At 34.8% G+C, this 26,280-nt stretch overlaps 1 protein-coding gene across 9 annotated transcripts in view; it reads right to left on the reverse strand.

The window, feature by feature from the left end:
* Nucleotides 1-26,280, reverse strand: part of Epha5 (EPH receptor A5) — a 278,614-nt gene that overhangs the window by 115,827 nt on the left and 136,507 nt on the right. For 4 of the 9 annotated variants that reach the window (XM_050150282.1, XM_050150279.1, XM_050150280.1 and 1 more), the window contains exons 4-5: nt 15,490-15,645; nt 11,490-11,825 (exon numbers count right to left, since the gene is read on the reverse strand). The exons of 3 other annotated variants lie outside the window; for them this stretch is intronic. In XM_050150282.1, coding sequence (XP_050006239.1) covers nt 11,490-11,825; nt 15,490-15,645 — 492 coding nt within the window. The remainder of the gene's footprint in view (nt 1-11,489; nt 11,826-15,489; nt 15,646-26,280) is intronic. 2 more of the 9 variants (XM_050150284.1, XM_050150283.1) reach the window with 1 other exon arrangement.

The raw sequence follows: 26,280 nt of genomic DNA on the forward strand, positions 1-26,280 counted from the left end.
AGGTGACACAAATGCAAATACATAGGTACATACACAGAGTGTTTAGGAAAAAAATTGAAATTATATTTGTGTAAAATACATCACGATGCCAAGCTAGTGATATATATGGATACTTTAGGAAAACCAGCTCTAAGTAGAAATACAGGCAAGTATGAATATCCTGTGACTGGTACACCTCTGAAAAGTAAGGTAAACTATAAATCACAAGTGTATCTTGCAACTCAGTAACTTACTGAAATGATGAGATAAATGTTCAAGTCCTATATGACAATGTCTTCAAGAGTCATTGGAGACTAGTGGACATGTCCAGTAATCTATTTCGGAGTCTCTTTGGCTGTTATGCTGAAAAAACATTCAGTAATCTAAAGGGAAATTTGGGAGATAAACTAGGAGATCATTCTATTGGAGTTTCTCATTAGGAAATAATGGTTATTTGGATTAAGCTGTTGACAATGGAATAAGTGGAAAAGCATTGAATTATAGCTGCACTTAGACGCAAAATGATTAGGCTCTTTGGATAATATGGAAATTCCCAAATATTACCTGACAATACCACATTTCATTGTTCTCTCTCACTAGGATAGAGTACCTTCATTCCTTCAAATTTGACAATGATCCATCTTTTGACTTGTTTCTGCTACTAGAAAGCAACTAATCTGAGGACAGACCTGACTCTAACAAGGGACACGCCTGGACCAGTTTGCTGTAGGTTGAAAGACCACAAAGAAGAAAACTCACTTATCCCATCAAAAGTCATTCCTAAAATAGACCAGCTGCTGATCACCAGATACGTAAGAGAATGCAAACACAGTCAGACTAGTCAGTGAGTATGTAAATTATATGGTCTCCAGGATGTCTTATCCTGTCTCAAAGAATCAGTATGTTACATTACATAGAAAGTAAAACAGGTACAGAAGGAAAGAGATTAAACAGGAAATGTAATGAATGTAAGTAGAGTCAGTGAACTCACAAAGGTACATAAAAGTAGAAATAAAGGCAAACATAGATCAGCACGTTACAATAAAAAAGAGAGAGAGAGAGAAACTAGAGTCATCATTACTAGCATTGTGAATGTACAAAGAGGACAAAATAGAAAGGAAAAGATAGAAAGGAGAGAAAGGGAGGAAAGCAAAGAGGGAAGAAGAGAAACCACTACACATTCTAGCTAGAAATTTAAAATTAATACTATATATGAATCAGTAAATGTTGACATGTATTAGTCTCTGAGAATAAACAGAAGAACTGGATGTCTGAGCCACAGAAGAAGTCTGTAGGAGTTCCTTGGAAAGGGGATCAGCTTCAGTGGCAGCAGACAGATTCTGCATCTATTTATAACTTTACCAGAAAGAGTTTAGAACATTTGCTCAAAGATTTACTTATAATGTCTCCAGAAAACTCTGAGCTTGACGCATAGTGATAAGTTCCTTTTCCTTTAATTAACACCATTGTTATCAACATCTTTAAAGTAATTTTAAACACTTTATATAATCAAGAATTTTAAGGTAAATTCTGATTAGATATGATAAACACTACTCACTTTGTAAAACAAAAGCAAGAAAAATCAAAGAGCAGATTGCTGCTAAACAGGAGTCTATTTGCAAATTTGATGCAAGTTCCTGACAAGAGGTATACCATTTATTTTTTTTAAAGTAGTCGTGGTTTGTCATTAAAGAAGTCTGCATTATTTTGAGCTGAAGACATTGATGGAGAAGTTGAGGCAAACTGATGAAGTACTGTCTAAATTTAGTAAGATGATTATTTTTCTTCTTCTAATGAGTACACCAGAAAAAGGAGATAACAATTTTTCTTTTGAGTTTAAGGTAGTGTATTGGCACATAGTGTTGATTTATTTTCAGGAGAAGCATAAATGACGGTATATTAGAGATAATGGCAGAACCTTATAATAAAAACAGAAAATAAGGCTCGCTGAAAAGTTCCTTATATTACATGTGTGATGTCCCGGTTTTAAGGTACAAAGCGCTAACACTTTTAGTCCTCTACAGACATAAGGAAAAGGAAATAAATCACACAGAAACATGTCTCGTTTCCTTCTGAAGGGAATTGATGTCAGCATCATTTTAGGAAATAACATTAATTCAGTTTGTTTTTTTCAATTATCATAAGCATCATTTGTCCATATATGTTTGATAAGAAAAAAAAAACCTTCACCATTAATTTTCAGGCAATTACAATTTTTAAATACTTAAAAGTTTACTCTTTTAAAGTACGCTAGCTGAACCGTGATTGTTCCCTTTTCAATTGTGTTAACAAATCAATTACTCCCGGACATCTGTAAATACAGGCAGGTTATTCAGAGTGCAATATTGATGGGAAAAAAAAATAAAACTAAAGACACATAACTCAGAGTGTATTTCTCTTCAAATGCTAATACAACTCTAGTGCAGAGAAACATAAACATTAGCTATGAAATATAATTAAGTAGAGAAAATTCATAGTTGGAATAATACTATGTTTCCATTTAACTGTTTCTAAAAGTCTATAATGAAGGCATTGTTTAACTCACAATTTAATCATCAATTTACAGTATGGGTCATATGTGCAGACATACCTGATCTCAAGATTCAACAAACTTTCCTTTCTCTTCTTAGTAATGAAGCAAAAAATATTTTTTAAAAAATATCTCACACTGGAAACATATTTTGTTTAATAGAAATAACTTCATATCTATAGAATAAAGCATCTACGAATGACGTCTTCCTTCTTGAGTCAGGTTCTAACTATGCAGACCAGGCTCCCCTTGAAATATTAAAGATTTTCCTGCCACTAACTCCAAAGTGTTGGTATTAAAGACACATATCATTATATCTGACTTTGAAGTAAGATTCCTGTTGTGACAAAAAAAATGTTGATATTTTAAGATCAAACTTCAAACCAGAGAAGCTACTTATAATGTGTTCTAACAATATTTCAAAAGGGCTGACAATTATTTACACAATCTATGATATCAAATAATTGAAAATGTTCCAATAGCCTAGTAATATTATGATATAGATTTTAAGACATATTTTTTGGCTAACAAATCATTCAACACCGAGGTCATCAGCAGCAAAGAGCTCTCCAAACAAGGAATAACTATTTTAAGAGAAAACAACAAAAACAATGAAAATAGTTTATCATTATGCCCCTGCACCTCTCAACAGTTAAGTCCTGTCCCTAAAGGATAAAAGACTTAATACAATTGCTATGGAGTTCTATGCAGAATATTTATTTTCATATTTTGGTTTATTTTACAAGTATTATTTTTGTTTGCATGTATCTGTGTACCATGTGCATGTCTGTTAGCTTTCAGAGGTCAAAAAAAATTTGTTGAATCCCTAGGAACTGGAATTACAGATAGTAGTGAGACACAGTATGTGTGCTATGAACAAAAGCTGGGTCTTCTGCAAGAACATACTCAAATGCTTGTTTATTTCTCCAGCCTCTCTATGCATAATTATATTAGGTTTTATTTTTCAACTATTTCACAAGAAATGAAAATCCTCTAAAGTTTGAAGATGTCTTTGACTACTTTTTTTCCCTAGTGTTCAGGAGATTATACACGACAGTATACCTAACAGAGTACAATGAAAGCAGAAAGTATTTAATAACGAGTTGCTATTTGAATACATAGTAATCAACTTGAAGGAACACAAAAATTAAACTTTTTAAATATAGTTGGCAAAAATGTTTTTTTATTCTAAGTAAACTGTATTTATAATCCCATGAAGGACTCCTGTGTGTGCTTGGTACAAGCCTGGTTTTATGTGTATGAGTGTATTGTTATACCACATCTTTACAGTACACTAAAAAGATTTTCATGATACCTGACCACTCAGAGTGCTCTAAATACCATGTTCTGGTGGACTAGTAACAACAGACAAATGACATATTACAGTGAATTTAGAAACAAATATAAATGTATCAATCACAAATATGAAATATGCATCTTTGTGCAAATAAGTTCATAGGATGCATGCCAATGAGATGAATGACTGAACATACCAATAACCTAGAAGCGCTGACTCTGAACTCAGTTAGACTTCAATGGCTTTAGAGAAAACACTTAATAGAACACATTCATGTAATGACAGTAAGTTTGCATCCAGAATTGGCATATAAAAGCAAACTTAGAGCTGGTACCCAGATGATCGTCAGGCAGATGACACTCCTCAGACGAGTCACGAAAGGGAATATAGTATAATTGGTCTGTGTCTGTCTGTGTGTGTCTGCCTGTGCTCTGTGATTATGCCTGGAGATGGTACACTTTTATTCCTTTTTCTTTTATGAATGGAATCAGAAATTCTGGTTATGGAGTTTGTGAAAATTCACTTTAGCAAGAAAGACAAGCAAGGATCTATATAGAAAGCTGAAAAACACAAGATTTCCTAAGTAAATTGGGAGTGTGAGGATCACGAGAGATGAGAGGAAAGGAGGGGGGAGAAGAAAAAAAATGAACAGCTCATTAAAAACAATAAAAAAGAGAAGGTACATTAGCAACAAATCATGAGTAATAGTTAAAACCAATAATGTCAGAAAACACTGGGAAGTGAACTGTAAATACTGAATATGTGAAAAATACCCTGTGTTAACAAGTTCGCTTGCCTACTAATGATATCAGGGGATGGTAGCACTTTTAAAAATGGAGGTCTGTTAGCAGATCCTTGGGTAATTGGGGCCATGAGTACGAACCGTCTTGTGGGCCCATGCATCTTCCACAGCCTCTCTGCTCCCTGGATAATGAGAATAGTTTTCTCTACTCTATTCCTCACATGGGATGCCAACAGAGGCCTCACTTCTGTTCATCCAGTCATGAGTTGAGACTTTTTACACAGGGAGGAAATCTCATCTTTTTCACACATAAACTAATTTTCTTGGCTATTTTGTTGGAGCAGTAGAAAATTGAGTGAGAGGCTTTAGAATATTCCATCAACCACTGTTACAAACTCTTGTGTAGAGCTATGCTCAATTATTTTGTCAATATTATAATGTTAAAAAAAGAAAATGAAGAAAGTAGTTATACCTTATGCCTGGCTTTTGTAAAACTAAGCATGCAACAGGAGACATGTGAAATGGATGGGACAATAAAAGAGCTGGAAGACAGAATGCTCTTATCTGGATCAGACCAATATTCAAATCGTAAACTCAGAGCTTCTTTACATACCTTGTCTGGGTTTATACAAGAATCAAGAATGTTTCCAACCTACACTAGGACTTTTTTGGGGGCATGGCTCAGGGCCTCCACTCCTCAAGCTGAACTATTTTCCTCGGATGGATTCAGGAAAAAATTAGAGGTCATTGGTTTCAGTACTGTAACCCCTGGTGACCACACCATGTTCAATTGTTTCAATCCAATCCTCAGACATATGGCCTTGACTAAGTTAAATGAACCACAAAATAGAAAGAAGAAATAAAATAGTGTGGAAAAGGCTGGGGCTGGTAAGGATAGAAAGGAGATATGGGAGCATGTAAAGAGGAAAGAAAATGTAACACTACATACATGTATAGAATTGACAAAATACAACTACATAATTAAAATATAAAGTGGATATATGACAATAGTAAGTGCAAATGATGGTAAATAAGCAACAGATATAGCTATAGAATATTTTGGCCATAGTAAAATGATTAGAATGCAAATCAGAGTACTTAATATTGATTGTATCATTCTTGCTAAAGGTAATATTTATATATTCATTCGACATAAAGAAGTAGATCTAGTCCCTAACTAGATCCTTCATCCCTGCCAAGTGTTGTTCATGGTACATAGAAGTTATTCTCTACACTACCAGAGGAGAAACCAAATTACAAGTTGTGTGATATATAATGGTGACATGTCTGATTGACATGTTGTGATAATGGAGCTAATGTTGAAGGAGTAACCAGCCACTATCTGGTTGGATTTAATACCTAATCCATGATATGTAACTCATGCCAGATGCTGGCTAGCTAAAAGCCTAAGACTGGATAATCTATAGGCCTATATGAAAATCAAGTGCTATTGTTATTTTAAAAAAACAGAGCAATGAAATGACTCCTAATGAAATTCTGCTATACCCATAGCTGTCTCTCTCAGATATCATCTGAGATTATTCCTTCTGCAGTTCATGAAAACTAATACTCAGGTTCACAACTGAACCGTTTTCACGGAACAAGAAACCTTGAAACACTTAGTCCTGAATGGGATGTCTTCAGCCATTGCCTCCCCACAGCCTCAGGGAGCTATGAGAAAGAGAAGGCAAATGTAAATACAGGAACTGTTCTCAGTCATGTAGGGATGCTGATAACAGACTTTTAAAAGGAATTTGAATAGAGAAAAGTGAGCAACTAGTTGAAATACAGTGGACTGAATAGTTTTGTGTGCCAACCTGACACAAGCTAGAGTCATCATAGAAGAAGAAAACTCAATTGAGGAATCACTCTGAAATCAAGCTGTAAGGTATATTCTCATTTACTGATTAATGGGGAAGGACTCAGGCCGTAGAGGGTGGTGCTATCCCTGGACTGCTGGTCCTGGGTTCTATAAGGTGGATTGAGCAAGTCATTGGAAGCAAGCCAGTAAGCATCACTGTGTCATGGCCTCTGCATCATTCTGTACTGGGATCACATCTGTTTGAATTCCTGTCTTGACTTCCTTTAGTGATGAACAATAATGATGAAGTGTAAGCCATATAAACCTTTTCCTCCCCAACTTGCTGTTTGGTCATGGTATTTTGCCTCAGCAATAGAAACCCTTACTAAGACATCCAGTGTAGCAAGGGTCTTCTAGTTAGAAGATGACTCTCTGATAACTGTAGGGGCATATAATCTCTATATACGTTCTACCTCACCTAAAACACTTCATGAAATTAATATTTTATTCATTAAAATCATACTACATTTGTTATGACCATATGTTAGGTATAAAAACTATGTAAAGGGCTGAATGTGTCTAAATGATATATGGCTATGAAAGGAAGTTTAAGTTAGCTTATTAGCTTGAGATAATCAAGGTGTGTTAAGAGAGTCATCAAGTATCCCATGTGTCACAAATGAGGGGACTAATATCAACAATAGAATCTAAGTATTTCCTATCAAATTCCTGGTTTACAGGAGCAGGTAAATTTATTTGCTTGTCCTTTAAACAAATGAGACAAATGTATGCCGAGACTTGTGAAATCCCGAGTATTGGAATGATTAGATAAATAAAAGAATCTAAGTGACTGGAAATTTACTTCAACTACTAAAAGCTTTATTGCTAGCCTTTTTGACATATATATCTGCTGAAGTCTTCCCGTGCCCTCTATTTGTTTCACACCGAATGCACACCCTTGTTAGGCAGGTAACTACTAATAGAAAGCAATCCTCTTTGGCCCAAATATCATCCCATGTGTTCAACATTCCATCTGACTCCTGGGAACCAATTATCTAGTTAGTAGCAGGGACAAGATATTTCTAGAATATCACTTTTCCATGAATCTATAATTAAATTTGAAAAGTCATGGAGAAATAAGTATGAGATTAAGTTGTATGCATTCCTAATAAAGAAGCATGTAAATTTTGTACTCAGCATGCTATAAATATGGGACTGTGGATTATGCACTACTCCTTGAAGCTGGCACAGGTATTTAATCTTTATCAATTAATTTAATAAATATGAAATGAAATGTGGTACACTGCGGATTTCTTAATTTACCAATGAAAATAAATCTGATGACTCACAAATAGTAATCTTAAAATGCAATTTGGTTAAAACCCTCTACAATTGCACTGATTGCATCTCCTGAAAGGTCAATAAGATATTTTCTTCATAACATCAAAGAAAAAATAAAAGGTCGGTACAATTTTTGAAACTTTCATAATTTCTGATATCTGTATTTTATGACACATAATTTGAGTTGTGCTGAAATAACTTCCTGATTACTCTAAGGCTCAAGAGAGGAGAGGCAAATGGGATCCATGGCATCTTTTCAGGTGGAAGGAAACTATGAATCTCATAATAATCAGAGGAAGCTAAGCTGCAAAATAGGCAGATAGCTTGCATGCCTGGACTAGAATAAAAAGGTCTTATTATCTGTACCAGCAAGAACTTCAAAATCTGAGGAATACACATTCAGTGAAAACTGATTCATGATGTCTCAATACTTTTCATACTTGGCTAAGCTATTGTACCGCACAATCCTTTATCTGACTAGATGAGCACTTTAACTTGATGGAGGACTTTGCAATATAATCCTTTATTGTACATCATTAATACTTCTAGATTCAATTACACATTTTAGTTATTTCTAGATATTCTAGAGAAAGAAAGAGTTGAGGAATTATTGAATACTAAATTATAGGTTAACCTCAATTCCTGTAGGTTCAAGATGTCCATAATTAATTGCCTGAAGTAGATCCAGAAAATGAAGCTCCCACACTATAGAGAACCTTAGATACATTGCTAACTGTCTGAAGAGTTTAAGGGATTGAGAATCACATATGAAATAAGAGATCTTTTACTGAAAGTTTTCACCTATTGAAAGTAAAATTCTGTACTTTTGAATATTAACTAGAGTGATAGCTATAGCTATATTTTTTGTCAATTTGACTATATCTTAAATTAACTAAGACACAAAAGTAGGGCACACCTGTGAGGGATAGTTCCCCTAATTTGAAGTTGGAAAATTGGTTTCTGATATGTATCTTTCAGGTGGGAAGACACACTTTCAATACAGATCTATTGAGGTGGGAAGACCTGCTTCTAAACTGGGCCATGACATTTGCTGGAAGCCTATATAAGTACCTGAAATAAAGGAAGGTTTTGCTCATTGCCAACTTCTTAGCAAGTCTATTCCTTTACTAGCATTAGAGCCTACGTCTTCCAGATTCCAGCGTATGCTGAAGACAAGGTGAGACATCCAGCCTCTGGACCGAACTACTACTTGATACTTGTTCCATTCATAGACAACCATTGTTGGATTAGCTGGACCACAGCCTGTAAGTCATTCTAATAATTCTCTTTCTATTTAGAGAGATTCATTCCTTAACTTTCATTACTATAGAGAATCCCGACTAACAAATTGAGTAATAATTTTGATATGTTATTTAGAAATAACTGATTATTTAGTATTAAAATATATGTGCATGTTTTAGAATTTTCAAATCCTAGTTTAAATATGGCCATTGAACCGTTATTTAAACAAAATAATTAAATATATTTACAAGGCTATAATATGTGTACAATATTTTGTGAGCAGAAAAACATTCAAATTAAATTATTTCAGTAGAATATTTTGTTTTAAGGGATGTACTGTTAAATGCATATTGAATTATATATGTTCTAGATTTTGTAAAAGGATAAAACTGAAAAATGTTAATGTCATAAGTAAATCTAAATAAGTACCTGAGAAATATTGTTACATGGAAACCTCTGTTAATTTAGTTGCTTTTCTATGTGCTGGCACACAGTTATAACTGAATCCTCTCATTCCCTTTCCAGTTTGAAAGAAAGCTCATTATGTGTTAATCCATTCAGATTTTACTCTCCTACCATGCTCCTCTCCCCATGACCAAATCTTACTTCCTTTGTCTTACATCACATTTCCTTTGCTTTTCTCCTTCTCGTTTCCATAAGTTACTTTTCTTGACCAAGAAAATCTCACAGGAAGTATTTAGAATTATTGCTTGTTACTCTACAAATACATTTTACATAATGTTTAATATAAATCTATTATTTACTTTTTTCAACTTTAAAGTTAATTAAAACAAATGCAAACAAGTATCACTAATATTTAACTTTTCTGACTATCAGTTTTTGGAAAATGTTTTAATTTTGTATAAATTTCCATACATTAATCATTTTTATGTTTTATAGACATATTTGGGTAATCAGTTTTCATTCCTAGCTTAATGCAAAGATTCATATTGAATAACCATTCTTCTTTCTGTATTTTTACCAAATTCATCCATGTTTTAGTAGCACACAAAACATATTGATTAGTAAATACCAGAACATCTGTTGAGGCTAGTACAATTTGTAATCTTTTAATCACAATATAAACAAACATTATAGAAATCAATCCTTTGAGAAATTAAATTTTTAAGTTAAGATTTGTTAAAAAGTATTTTTGTATAAATTAAACTGAATACTTAGAAATGTAATCATAAAATCTGAATACAAAGCCCACTTCCTGTGACATTGAAACTTAATGATGCTTTAGCCATGGTAGCACTAAATAGAATTCTTTTTAAAAGTTTCTTTAATTCACATTTTAGGTGGAAATGAAACTTATTTAATGCAAATTAGTGACACGGAGTAAAACAGTGTTTTAAACTTAAGGAATAAGTTTACAGTGATTTTATTGTGGGTACTATGACATCTAGACATAAATGACATAAATATCTCCTTTAATGACAGAAAGTACTAACTACAGGATTGATATTACATGGCTACGGGGTATTAATAACTTCCTTGCCATATTACATATTGAAGGTTGAATTCACAAACATTGTACTTAGAAGATGCCAGTAAGTCAGAAAACTACAGAATATTGTTGGCTGTTGGTATTGTCCGTAAAATGATCAAGTTACTCTCTCATATAGCTTATCACTAAGGAGTATCTTATAAAGATGCTAAGATAATGAAAACCACTAAATTTTCTCCCTAGGAAGAACATCTCAGTGAGTTCTTATTATTTACAAGATGATATTGTGTAGCTCATCTTAGAATCAAATATTGTTGAGAGTTAAAGATTTTACCTCAGACGCCTGAGGCTATAGCACTATAGTCTACATTTATCCAAATACAGATGACAGTTCACATTACTGAACACTTGTGATTGTTAATATGACCGCCGTCATGTGCAAGCCAAGGGGCAGATTTCAATGCTTTCTTATACTGAGAGATTTTTGATCACCCAGTGAGTTGAAGTCTTAGCACAGAACTCCATGCTTGTTAGCGTAAAGGAGAACACAAACAGAAGAACAAAGGAATCTTCAGCTCAAACAGACCTAACAATTATTCTATTTTTATAAGTGGATGTGGCAAAAATGATGGATATTTGAATAAAATTGAAAAAATAAAGAAACGACTATTATCGCTTGTAAAAAAAATGTTGCTATTGCTGTAAAGCAAGAAACAAAACAACAAATAAAGCATACTATGCAAACAAATTTTAAAAAGAACTGTTGACATTAACAAAGCAACAAAATGTAGATTTGAAACATAAAACATACTATATATATCACATAAATGACAAGTAATAGGTATTAAAGAAATTACTCCAGAAATGTATGTTTAATGAAATAATTCATTAAAACATACCTCTCTTGTTTTTTGTCAATGGATGTTTGCACTTAGAAAACATTCTCTTTAAGGTAGACTAAACTTTGAAATATAGTTTCTTTTAAGACTTGACCTTCTGCATGCTGAGGACATTCCCTCATAGGACTTCGTCTGTTAAGTCCTGGCTAGGGATGCAATTGGCAGAACGAATTCTAAAACATATAGTTGGGTTGGACATGACACTTACCTGCTTGATTCGTGGTTACATTTACAGACACATACTGCTGGGTCTCTGGGCTCAAGTCGGAAACTCCATTCACTGCCCCAATTTCAAAGGTATAGTTTGTGTGAGCAAGAAGGTCCACCATCATGACAGAGGTATTTGTCAGGCCGATTTGCTGGGGGAGGTACCTGACATGATCTCCACACTCCTCACACACCCCTGCATGGGAGTTGCACTTCTTGCATGCAATATAATATGACACATCTTTCCGTCCACCAGTGTCAGCAGGCGGAATCCACTCCAGAAAGACACTAGTTTCATTAACATTTGAGATGGCATTCCGAGGAGCTGAGGGGGGTCCTGGTTTGCAAAGTAAAGTGAGAAAACATATTTAAGATGATATTCATTAGTGTCCTTTATCATACTAATTCCTGGCCCGGAGAAAACTAAATTTATAATTAATATTTATGCCCTATTTTATAATAATTTTTAAAAATTAAAATTTTAGGAAAATGGTGGTGTTTATGCAACATAAAAATCATAATTTACTTTTGGTCTGGTATAAGCTTATTTAATAGAATAAGATGTTTTTATTAAACTAGATGTTCATAATTATGGAATAAATTTATGTATTTATAGAAATGTTACATACATGTTTATGCTTAAAAACATAGTAACTATGTTTGCTTAAAAGCTTTCTAAACTGCACAAAAAGAAACCCCAAGTCTTTGTACATTGAATAACATGCTTTCCCATTGAAAGTTGGAAGTAACTATGAAGTCTCTGTTAAACAACAGCATTGGTAAAAGGAGAACTTTTCAAGAAGGCTCTTGACAATAGATTCTACAGAAAAGTAATTGGATGCATAGAAAATGAACAGAATTTGAAGCTCTCCTGAGAGAACACAGCTCAGGGATAAAAGCAGAAGGTCAAGACCACTGTTTAGAAACTAGGTTCTTTGACTCCAATTCAACATCAGAATTTTAACTGAGGCTGGAATTTCTAGTAAAGATGATGCAATGTGAGTAGAAAGGGTTCGGTGTTATGGGATATTTTCAGTCTTGTCGTTTACCACCATAAGAAAAAACCATGCAATTAAAATACTCTAATGGATACATCATCTTAGACTAATACTGTGACAGCTTCTCTAATTTCATGTAGTTTTTATCACACATTTCATTTTTACACATGGACAGATTTGATTGCTTAAAAGCTTTCTCGTCTAGATGAAAACAACAGTCAATATCATTTTATCTGTTTCAGAACCTAATTATTCATGTACAAAGATGAAACAAAATGAATTTCTATAAGTTAAAATTTTAAATGTTTAAATATTTAAATTTTAGTCAGCCTTAAATGTTATGTGATCATGTGTTCTCAAACAAGCTTGCTGTTATGTTTGTTTGAGACTTAGTCTTTGTGTAAGTTTCAAAGTGAGTAACTCTGCCAGACAAAGATCTCATCAGTACATGTCCCTAATAGTGGTGAAATGGAGTCTTCTTTTATTTGAATAAATTATAAACATGAGTTAATCTTGCTAAGTTAGCCTAATATGTGTGTGTTCCAAATAAATGTAAGTCTCAAGTTTTATTTCAACCTTACATAACTCCACCATCTTTGAGGAATATATTTAAAGGTAATTTAAGAAGAGAACTGGTGTTTAGGATGGTTTTACAACTACATTTAAATAGAACAACTCTGTATCTAAGGTCTTAGCTTGCTTCCCTCAAGCATACCCAAAATACCCATCACGGAACCTTAGGAAGTATTATATGCATTACAGCCACTTTTTAATCCACAAATATATTTAGAGATATGAATAAAAGTATTATTATTTATTACAGACTTTGGATTAGTTAATAGAAAAAAATAGAGATAGTATAATTTCAGGTAAAAAAAAATGGGCTTAACATTTAAGAAAGAAGATGAAACAGACCTGAGGCATGTCAAATTCCAATTTATTGCTACCAACTGAATTCTACTTGCATTTTTTCTTCGTTCTAAATCAACAAAGATACGCCTGGCTGGCTTCTTTTACTTAAGACTCTGGTAATAACACATCCACAGCTGTAGGTCATACATTACCAAGAAAACAAAGTTCAAGTGATACTACAAAGTAGTAGTAAAATTAAAGGATTCAACTTAGCCTACACCTAAAACACGCCACAGCCCTAACAGTCGTTGAGATGTGTGGGCCGTGGAATAGCTGAGAGATGGATTCCTGGCTTAAGTATAGTCATCAGATTCTTGGCTTTTTTTATGCTTGGTTTTGTTTGATAGATTCCTAAAACTCTGTTCCCAGAACTTATATCTTAAAAGGAATTTTAATCATAAATACAAGGACAAAATGTCAATGGCAGAACAAAGCTCAAGATCTTCCGAAACTCAGGCAAGCCATGAGGGGATCATGAGCGGCTGTGGTACTCTGAATCAAACTGAAAACAGACACACACACTCAAAGTAATACTCGTAAAAACAACTATCAATTCCTCCTTTGAACATAATAGTAGAAATCCACAGAGCTGAAGATGGAGGAAATGTGAAATCTGTGTACGTTAATTCCAAAGGAGAGTTAAGAAATTCTTACCACCAAATCAAAGCCTTCCCTTTGAGTCCAAAAATAAAAAAAAATAAATAAACAATGTACATTCATATTTATGCTAAAAATGTAAACTATGGCTGGATCAGTTAAATCAGTCTACAAATACACACCTTTGTGAAATGTATGGAATGATCTGACACCATATTTTTAGTGTGTCCTGATACACCCATTTGCTGTTTGATACAACTTACATCTTACATATTAAACACTGCTTGAATTCCACTGTAACAAAATATTTTATCATTCCAGTAAACTATCACAAAAGTGTGTATAATACTCTAACTTACTGAGAAGGTATTTTGTAGCTACTAATCATTTGGTCAACAAAATCATTACCCTTGGTTTACAAAGAGTGCTTTTTCAGTTATATATAAAACTCAGCCACTGAAATTTGTTTAAAATCAACTTGTGATTATTTTATGTAATGTCATCAATACTATTTTCTGTCAATAGATCAATGAAAAATGTATAGTCTCATGAACATTATTTAGTGTACATACAGTTAACTGGCAACTAACAAATAAAGTGAAGGAAGGCCACGAGTGGTACACATTGTGAAGAAAGATATATTCACTTTCCTTCTTTATACTTTCTTTTTCTCACTTATTATAGACACTTTGCTAGTGAAAAATATCTACAAGCATAGTCGTCAAGCAAGCAAATGATGGGGAACCTTGTTAGCTAACCATCTTTAAGTGTATAAATAGCCACATTAGGTTTCCACAAATATATTAAAATTGAAAAAAATATATAATTTTGTAGATGTACATTTATGGTCTCGAAATATTGATAATAGTGCTAAATATATAATCTACACTGATTATTTGATCACATGTAAAGCTTTTATAATGGTCAATAACTTTAACTAAAAAGACACGTTGCAGTTGCATGATAATCTAGATTGAAAGTTGGGCTTTATATAGTGTTCTCGTCTGATTTGCCACCTTGTTTGTCATGCTCTCGGACTGTGCCTTTATATTTTGGCAAATGACCTCTGTCTGGATAGCCCCACAGCTTAGTCATGTAGGCTATAAGTTGTTGAAGCTGTGATTTGTTGTGTAATTATAAGTTCAGAAAACTGTCTTCAAAGGAATTATGTAACAAATCTGATGTGAAAAGATAAAAAGATTTGCTGAAGTCAAGTATACTCAATTAAACCACAAAATGAAAGGAATTGTTTATTAGTGCCTCGGATGTTAAATTTGAAGTGAGGGAAAAGGATACTTCTGACAGCTTATCATAAGAAGACATTTATTTTTCAATGCTAACCCAAGGAATTTAAAATGTGGAAAAGGACCTGCCCTGTGAATGGGAAACATGCCTGCTTTAGAGAGCCTGTTCATAAAACACAACAGGCTCCATTATGCTTTTTCTACAAACTGGTGAAAGGGAACATCACCAAATAGCCACAGGGTTCCTTACTTGTGCATGCCATTGTGGGCGGATCAGATTCCCTCCTGAAATAATCCTTTTCACAGACACAAGAGGTGGAAGCTTCCTCATGGGTGTAACTGTGAGGTGGACATTTGCTGCAGCTCTGGCTGTGAGGAGAAGCTTTGAAGAACCCAGGTCTGCACACTGTCAAGAGAAACGAGAGACTAAGCTTTTTCCTGGGAACAGAAGTAGTGCTTGCTTGTGACTAAGGTATTATTTTGACGAGCATTCACACAAGCTACAGAGAAGGCAGTCTTTGCAGCACTTTCAAGAATTTCCAGACGCTCCCTGATCACACATAGCAGAGCATCCAGATAATCAAATGTTCAAATTAACACGCATGGAATGTACATAATTTAATATTCCTATGCTACTGGAGCTTGAAAGACATTATTGTTTTTTAAAAGATACATACTTGTATGTGTTTACAACGGAGGCAGTCCAATAGGTAGAGTTGTGACTCTTTATTAGAGAAATCATATTGAAGAAATACAACTTTCATATATAATTCTAGAATGGTACGGCATATAACAGTTTCCAACTTTTATTATTAAATTTGTAAATTAAGGGCTATGGAACTGGCACAGCAGAAACAAACTTGTCATACAGGTATGAGGACTGTCATACAGGGTTTCTACAAAATACTGATGTGCTGGGTGGGCTTGGTGCCATGCTGGTAATCCTAGCAACTTTGAGGGGATATGGGCAAAACTCAGAGCAAACTTGGTAGCTAAACTAGAAAAATATGTGAGCTCTGAATTCAACAAGGAACGTGTCATTAACATACAAGATATAAAGTAAATAAGGTAGATAGTGTAGTTCAACCTTGGGCCTCCATATTCAGGAATACAAACACAAGAAGGAGTCCATACATATGCAAACACACAAACGTACACATATGCACACTACACATACAAATACACAACATGTTTGAAAACTTGATTAATAAGTATATACTAAAAGTTTCTCAAGTTTTATTATAATGCATGATTATCTGGAATATTTTCCATATAATATAGAGGCTTCAAGAGTATCATATTTTTGGGATTTTATTGCATTTTAAAGATGTGTTTTGAGTCCCTTTCTAACTCGGGATTTAGGTATCTAATACAATAAATACTATCACAATACAAAATTTGTAATAATTATAAAAATGGAAAGCAAATCTTTTTACTCAGTTTTATGTGCAGAAAAATTTTCTCAGTGTTTCATCATGACAGGTGTCAGTAAGTGCAAGGGATACTTAAATAAATTGGTGATACAGTCTGAAGACTGATACTACATTGCATAGAATCAAATAGAAATAGTTTTCTAGTATTTGTTTTAACTTCTTAGGTCATGTAAGCTTGTTTTCCTGAAGTGGATCTTTTACTCTGTGCATGCAATCAGAGTTCATGGACTTCCCCTCCTCCATGGCTTATAAACTCTAATGTCAATATTCCTCAGACTGGTCAATATTAAGCAACTACACCGAGGCTTTGAATAACCGGCTTATTTTACTTGTAGCTAATATATTTTATTTTATGTTTTCCCTTTTCAAGATTGTCTACATAGGCTGAAGAATGTTTATTACACTATCAATGCAATTTTGTTGAAGCTCGTAGCGGCATTTGTATTTCAATGGGATAGACATAATGAGCTCTGGGTAATTTTCATCTGTTATGAGTGACCCCAGGTTTTAGTAATCCATGCTAAGGCTTTCTGCCATCACTCTGAAGAATCAGGAATTGGCAACATAAGGAGGTACTATTTTTTTAGTCCATCTAATTACGGTGATAGTGAAGCCTTAATGCTCTTACAAATTCATAGCAAATGTGAAGGCATTTGAGAGATAAGAAGAGCTTTCTGATAGTATTAGGACATTCCAGTAGTTAAATGATTAGAAGATTTAAATATTATTTTACTTATAATAGGATTCCTTTGCTGCCAATAGCATACTTAGCTGTTATCCAATTTTTCTTCTTTTATCCTTTCAGTACAACCATTTTCTCTTTAAACCATTTGCTTTCAAAGGCATGAAGTGCAAATCCACATGTCCTCCATATCTGATTCATGTTTTATTGAAGAAACCTCTTTATATTTTAAAAACGTCATTATATGTTTAATTTTATATATATTTTTGGAAATATAGTTATATTTTATTTTATTCATTCTTTATATTATTACATCCTGACCAAAGTCTGCCCTCCCTCCACTCCCTGGACCCCCTTCAACCAGATCCATGCCTCCATTTCTCTTCAGAAAAGAGCAGATCTTCTGCAAATCAACCTAACATGGCATATCAAAATACAATAAGAATAAGCAAACATATTCATATCAAGGATGGTTGGGGGTTCTAAGAGTAGGCAAAAGAGTCACAGACAGCCCCTGCTCCCACTTTTAGGAGTTACACAAAACCCCAAACTACACAATTTAGCATATGCCAAGGACCTAGATCATACCCATGCAGGTTCCCTGAGTGTTGGTTCAGTCTCTGTGAGCCCCCTATGGGCCGTGGTTCATTGAATCTGTGGGCCTTGTTTGTGTGGTGCCTCCTGTTCCTCTGGCTCCATCCTATACCCACCTCTTAGGAGTCCCCGAGTTCCACCTAATGCTTGACTATGGGTCTCTACATCTGCTGCCTTAAGTTTCAGTGGCTTGTAGAAACCTCTCTGATGATGATTATGCTAGGCTAAAGTCAATGGGTAGAGCAGAGTATTACTACAAATCATGTCACTGACTTTTTTTTTCCCCCAGTCAAGTCTGGTGCTGTTCTAGGTCTCTGGGCTATCCAGCCTCTGGTTCCTGGCCATTCAGTGTCAAGCACAGGCGCTCTCTTCTGGCATGGACCTCAGATTGGAACAATCATTGATTCTCTACTCCCTCAAGTTCTGTGCCACTATTATTATCCCTGCACATCGAGCAGGCAGCAGGTTTAAGGTTTTGTGGCTGGGTTGATGTCTTAGTCCCACTACTGAAGCCTTGCTTTGTTACAAAAGACTGCCGGTTCAGGCTCTGTATACCCATTATTAGGAGTTTTCTTAGGGTCACCCTACAAGATTGCAGGAAGTTTCTATTGCATTAGGTTTACCCATAACCTCAGTAATGCCCCCTTATTCCATTAATCTTTCCCATGACTCTCTCATCCCGTCCCCATTATGAACCTTCCTGTTCCCATTCCCACCTGCCCCCCTAGTCCATCCATGAGATCTTATCATGTGTGCGTGTGTGTGTGTACACAAATGCTATGGTTGAGTGATAGAGGTCAGAGAACAACCTCTCTCTATCCCCTCACCAGTGTGATCCCTCCGTTCCCTTCCCCATAAGCCTCCCCAGTCTATCCCATGAGATTTTATCGTGTGTGTGTGTGTGTGTGTGTGTGTGTGTGTGTTGGAGGAGAGAACTTCTTGTTGGTTCCCAGCTGCCCTGCTGGGACCTGAAATAATCACACAGAAACTGTATTAATTAAATCACTGGTCCATTAGCGATAGCTTCTTATTGTCTAACTCTTACATATTAATTTAACCCATTTCAATTAATCTGTATATCAACACAAGGTCGTGACCTACTAGCAAACTTTCAGCACATCTATCTCCTGCAGGTAATGGTGTCTCTTTGACTCTGCCTCCTTTATCCCAGCATACAGCCGAACTTTCCCTGCCTACTTCTGTTCTTCCTGCCATAAGCTCAAAGCAGTTCCTTATTCATTAACCAATAAAAGCAACACATCGACAGAAGGACCTCCCACACCATGTGTGTGTGTGTGTGTGTGTGTGTGTGTACAAAAATTCTATGGGTAAGTGACTGCAGGTCAGCGGACAACCTCCCTCCGAACCCTCCCCCATGTGATCCCTCCTGTTCCCATCCCCACTTACACTCCCAGTCCATCCATGAGATCTTTTCGTGTGTGTGTGTGTGTGTGTGTGTGTGTGTGTGCATGCGTGTCTGTGTGTGTATATACAAAAATGCTATGGGTGAGTGACTACAGGTCAGAGGACAACATAAAGGACCAATTTTCTTTCTCCAGCCAGTTTCTTCCATATCACCGCCCCAATGCCTGTTTTTAAGAAGTCCATTTTAACACAGATACTTTTTTATATGACAATATTGCTGAAGCCCTATCATGTAAAGTATGGTTTGGCACCAAAAAAAATGTGCGTGGCAATGTATGGAGACTATGGAATATTTTATTGAATCACTATTCAGATATATAACTATGACATGAAGACTAAGATATTGGAACAAATATTGGAATAAATGTATACCACCCACAGCTATGAAAAAGGCTCCTCCTATCAGACCAGTGAGATGACTCAGTAGATTAAGGCTTCTTGCACCAAGTCTGATAATCTCTCTCACTCTTAATTACACATGGTTCTGAGTTTACCTTCAATACTTTATATCATTCAGTGGTGTAACAGTACTGTGAATTCAATAGAAATATTTTGCGTGTTTGATTTAGGTATTTCCCAGGCTACTGTTATGTGATGATCTTCTCAATCTGGGAAGTGGAATAACATCAGCCTCCATTCACCACAGACACACCATGAATGACGCAGACTTTGTGTTCCACATAATGGATTTTATTGAGACATTTAGTATATATCATGTAAAACACTGATGAGATCCCCACCAACACTTTAATAACACTTAACACCCTGCCTTCTTCTGACTGCTTTGGTTCCATTTTTATAATAACATTGGTTGCTTAACAATATTTCCAACTTAATGTGGGATGTCCTTCTGTATGCAGTTAGTGTGTCTTTTTACCTTTGCTTAATAAATAAACTACTTTGGCATATTACACGCAGAATATAGTTAGGAGGGAAGTCCAAGGAGAGATGGGGGAGAAGAAGGCAGTGCCTGGAAGACACCAGCAGCCACTGGAGAAGCAAGATGTGAGGTAACAAGTCACAGGTTTCACGGTAAAATATAGAATAATAGAAATTAAATAATTTAAGTAATAAGAACTAGCTAATAATAAATTTCGGCTAATAGGAAAAGTAGTTTATAATTAATATTAAGGCTCATAGTGGTTATTCGGGAACTGTCAGGAAACCTCCAGTTACATCAACCCCAGATGAGTTATTTAGTTTACAGCCCATCCTAAAAAGCATTTGTGCATGAAACTGTTTTCTTTGGTTAAGCAGAAGTTTTGAGTATTCAGAACTTTCCAGTTTCACAGTAAGTCACAGTTTTCAGCAGGGGTGTGATAGTCTATAAAGTAGAGTTTAAGAGTCATTTCACAACAGCACAGGAAATGTAACAGAGATAGGAAAGAAAAAGTTAGTCTATTTTGGTATTGAATTAATTCATACAAAGAAAATGTTGTAGATAAGACTAGGTGAATTCAATGATTTAGTGGCATACTTAATGAATAAAATGAACTAGGATAACATTTTTAGGATGACTTGAAATATTTGGAATAACATGTACTGAAAATGTCTGAACTGCATTCTCAGATTGGTGAACATTTGATTCTAAAGCTTTGAGGAAAACATTGAACAATATTTAATGCATTGTTTAGTTTAAGGTATGTAAAACCTAAATAAAAAACAGAGGGGGAGTTTGAAGTTCAGAACTAGCCAAGAAAATTATTTCAAGTCATAATTACTCATTTCCTTTAAATTGGAACCCTAAAACTACAAATATCCCACCTACACTTATCTTTCATAGCAGGCAAAGACATTTTGCTTAGGAGTTGTTTATAGTTTTCATTATCTGGGCTTTTCATTTTGCTATTTAATCTGATGAAATGTAAGTACATATTCATAATACATTATGAAATCATCTTGTCAGTCTTCATTGATTTCTCTCCTTAATGAAAAAGGTTTTATCAGTGTGTTTTAGTGTAACTAACTCTTACTTCAGTGTAATTGTTTATTGAACAGCTAGGTGAGATACAGTTGAAATATTAATCTGAGTGGTTGTTATAATTGAAAGAAAAGCTTAATGGCTTGTGTGTCTAAACAGAGCACCTGCCATTTACAGCATGAGCTGGTGAAGCCTGGTTTGATTACTTTTAATTGTCATAAAAGCCAGTTGTGACTCATGAAGTGAACTGCCCGAGCTTATGCAATAAAATGTCCATTTGGGGGTATAAGCATCCAGTGTCCTGCTATTTGTTTTGAAAGGAGAAATATGGGTATTGTCTTGTTTTTAAAAATTAAGAGGAAAATTTTATTTCTATTTTGAACATTTCTCTACTGGTTTCTTAAATTAATTCATTGTTTCTAGCATTTTGAAGCTGTCCTAAAACTAGCTCTTGTAGACCAGGCTGGCCTCGAACCCACAGAGATCTGCCTGCCTCTGCCTCCCAGGTGCTGGGATTAAAGGTGTGTGCCACCACAACTCGGCTGATAATTTTTTTAAAAACCAGAATATTTATGCAGTTTCAAAACACAGAATAAACCACTCTGCACAGTATAAAAGCTTTAATTATGATTTTTTTTCCTAGAAATTGAACAAACACAGAAAAGGGAAAAATTATTCTGCAGCCAAGTTATAAAATCATTACCTTGATTGTTAATATGAGTTCAATTTAAACAATGGCAATGAACTTTCCAAACATATGGATCTATACAGATAAATAGTAACATTCTGAAGTTGATATAAAATCTTAAAAATGTTTTCCTTGATTAATTGTGAGAAAGTTTACTGGTAATATAGCATATAGTTTACTTGTTTTTGTGGGTATAAATTTAAGAATTGTAGAGACTAAGGACACAAACTAAATTTAAACCAGCTTTGTTACAATTGTACACTGAGAATTAAAAGAATGAAGCCTTTTTTTTATTTCAAACCATGTGTACTATATGGTACACATTATTAGAAATAGCAATATATAAATATGCTATGGCTCCTGGCTAATATAGCTTATTTAGTGAAGGTTGCTATCCATTAACTCCGAATTTTCAATTTGCAAATGTCTTACCGGAACTGAGTTAACAACTGCACGTTCCTTGTCACAATAACTAGTTTGAAATGGCATTTCAACAACAATCCCAACCTCCAAAGACTTCATTCAGAAAGGCTTTAAAGTTTTCATTTTAAAACATTTTATTGTTTTCTAGTTTAATGTATGTATATTTATCTTTGTTCAGTTAACTTATTCCGTTCTGTGTTTAATAAAATCAGTTCTATGGCACTTTTAAACTACTCCCCAGGTTTTGTATCTTAACTATCAGGGAAAGAATCTTAATTCAAAAACCACAGCAGGTCCTGACTTGTTTTCAAAAGCCATAGTAGGAAGAAAAGGGGCATCAGAAAAGAAATAGCTTTAAAAGGCTGACTATAGGGGTGATTACAAAACAAATCGTGATTCTGTGAAATGGAAACTTATTTTACGGTTATAATCTGAACCCGTTAGATTGTTTCAAAGCTTGCTTCTCCTCTATTTTCACTTTATGCTTAGCATTCTGTCACATTTCTCAATTTACTCAATTCCTTCTGACTCCATGACAATGAAAGCACGCGAATAAAACAGCATTATACTTCCTTAGCTAGTCTCGGCCAGAGATTGAATGACTCCACAGATTAAGATCATTTCACTGACATATTAATAAGAGAAGGTCAATAGTATTCATTCTTCCATTTTTAAGAGTACCAAGTTAAGCAACACAGACAGGCTCTTAAAACCAATATGCTGAGGATGTAGAAGTTCCAAGCAGGAATATGGTAACACAGCTAAGCTTTGTCAACTGTGCTCTGCAGCTGAGGGCTTTCCAAGGTCTGAATGTAATGGATACACTGTGTTCAGAGATGGTGCAGACCCCTTTTATCAGGGACAGTTTCTGCTGCTTTTTCCTCTTCACTCTCTTCTCCAGTTTATTACTAACTTTTCAGAACCAAAATAAACACACTGTTTTCTCTATTACTAAAGAACCACAAAATGAGTAGTCACTTCCAATCATGGTAACTTCACATCGTCCCCAATGAAATTGGTAGATTGAGCTGTTTGTGCTCTTACACACATACACGGATATATATGCAAGTATATAATATACATGAATAAATTCCTGCCATATGCTAAATACTCGATAAATAAATAAATATTTTTAAGGTCATTGTAATAATTATTATTACTATTTCATTATACTGTCTCAATATTTTCCCCTGTCAATTCAAAATGGACTTACATTTCAGGATCCTAGAAGTGTAGAATTGGAAATGAACTTGAAGGCAGCTGACATATAAACACACAATAGGATGGAAATAAAGCTAAGTAAATCTACATTCTTTATGTGTTCCATGGGAAAAATAACAGGAAGTGGAAAGAGATCACAGGCTTTCAAAAGATAACTTTAAATAAAAATTATCAGGGGAGTTTTGGAAATTTTGTGTACTTAGGACTTAAACAGATGCAATGATTTGCCTAATATAACATATTACTTCCAGTCCTGACTTCCTTATTGTGCTCTATACATTATATTATCAAGTTATTCTCCAACATATGATAACACTTTTTAAAATTTATTTCATGCTTAACTCTTTATGTATGTGCTGTGCAAAATCACAGCTGTTTTCTCTTTCACCTTCCTTTTGGCAATGACCTTCTTCACATTGTACCTCCCTTTGTCCTTCCTTGCCTTTCCAGACCGTCCAATATGGCTACCACAATCCTCCCTTTCTCATCCTCTTTACAGAGAAACAAGTTGGCATTCACATCCTTTTTATTAGTAAGTGGGAAAAGTCTATCTGTTTCTCTATCCAGTTAGTCTGAGCAGAGTGCAATGATCAGGCAAATGACAGCATGCGACCTCTAGGCTAAACGTAAAATGTTTCTGCCTATGGTTTTTGAGACATTTCTAATCCAATCATCAGCTTGAGAAAGTCATGAATAGAAACTGTATCCAGGTGATCTCAGTTCACAGCTTAGCTACAGCTAATCAAATACTACTAGCTTCTCCCCTAGAAAGCTGATCGAATTCTGAGCTTATCGCTAGTCTTTGAGATACCTTGGCTGGAACCCTGTATACCCTGTGTAACAGAATGAGCTGTTCATGTCACACATTGATGAGATTGTATACTTATTAATAAGAGAATAACTGAAGCCTGTTTGTCATGCATCTATAACAGGAGGACATTCCACTTTTCCTCCTTAAAACACCATTAGATAAAGTGCCATCAAATCATATGAGCAGTCGACTTCTTTGAGATTCTTCTTAATCCTTAAAAGATTTTAGCATTTGGTATATTATCAGGACTTTCGATACTGTCCCACAAAATAATCCGTGGCAACTAAAATATTCAATACTCCCAATCTCTTGAGCTCTTCTTCAGTAATCACCTTCCTGTATCCACTTACATCAGTGAACAGTTCTTAAAATAAAAAAGCAATCCCCATAGTCAAATAACACTATGAGTTTATTAATTCCAGGAAATTATATCTCAACTTCAAAACTTTATTTCCCAGCTTACACCTCCTTACATTCTCAGATATGTAACTGTATCAGTTTTCTGGCTGCAGAAGCTTCTAACCCATAATATTCTTCCCTGCTGTTGTTATTTTCCATTTAAAAAATGCATTTCACTCGTGCTCTCGGTAAGGAACTCAGGACCGCGAAGGGTGCACCCACACACTGAGACAATGGGGATGTTCTATGGGGAACTCACCAAGGCCAGCTGTCCTGGGTATGAAAAAGCCTGGGTTAAAACAGGTCTCACTGAACATAGTGGACAATGAGGACTACTGAGACCTCAAGAACAATGGCAATGGGTTTTTGATCCTACTGCACGTATTGCCTTTGTGGGAGCCTAGGCAGTCTGGATGCTCACCTTACCGAGACCTGGATGGAGGAGGGTGGTCCTTGGACTTCCCACAGGGCAGAGACCCTGATTGCTCTTTGGGGCTAACGAGGGGGGGGACTTGATTGGGGGAGGGGGAGGGAAAGGGGAGGCGGCGGTGGGGAAGAGACAGAAATCTTTAATAAATTAAAAAAAATTAAAAAAAGAAAAAAATGCATTTCATTGAGCATAGTCCATTCTCTTCTCAACTCTGTCAGTCTGTTTGAGTACAAACCCAATCTCTATTTTTTTAATTTGATTTTGTTTGTGTAAAGCTGAATATAGTTGCAAAACAATGAAAAAATGTTCACTGTTACCATTTTTAATTTGTAATAAGTAAGTTCAAATAGACTTTTAATGACAGCAAGGATTATAATGTATTTTCATACATAATTCACCTTAACATTCTCAAGAAGATGTTTTATGGTTTTTTTGCTTAACTGCTATTGCCCCCTGCTGCTTAATTTTCAGAGTCTAGAGACCTCTTTTCCTTGTGAAAAGACTAGTATGAGCTCGATTCTTTAAAATTAATGGAGTATTGTTTATAGTACAGATGTTTTATTATCATCCACAGTTGCAGAGACTATTGTCTTCTATTAGTCTTATATTAAAGAAATGAGTTATAGTGTATAGCACTTTATATACTATTCTTCATGGTGTCAATATATATAGTTCCTATGTGCTTAATAACTTCATAGAAATGTGAATTACCTACTATAAATGTAGATATGTCTAGTAGTTCTCTCAGATAACTCTTATATTGGCAAGTTTGCATTTGTATACAAATATATTTTATTGTTATTTTCATCATATGCTAGGAGCTTGTCATTTATGTTTTGTTTATTAATAGCTGTAATACTCTACTTTTTGGAATAGTAATAATAGGCACTGTAGCCATTTTATGTTTATTTTTTATATAGTATGTTCTTATCAATTTCATCATTTTTATACTTTGTCACTACTTAAGGCATGTTTATTTTAAATAAAATAAATGTTGTTTCATGTAAATATTCA

This window comes from Alexandromys fortis, unplaced genomic scaffold (assembly GCF_014885135.2).
Source record: "Alexandromys fortis isolate MF-2015 unplaced genomic scaffold, M_Fortis_MF-2015_v1.1 scaffold_0, whole genome shotgun sequence".
Classification (NCBI taxonomy): domain Eukaryota; kingdom Metazoa; phylum Chordata; class Mammalia; order Rodentia; family Cricetidae; genus Alexandromys; species Alexandromys fortis.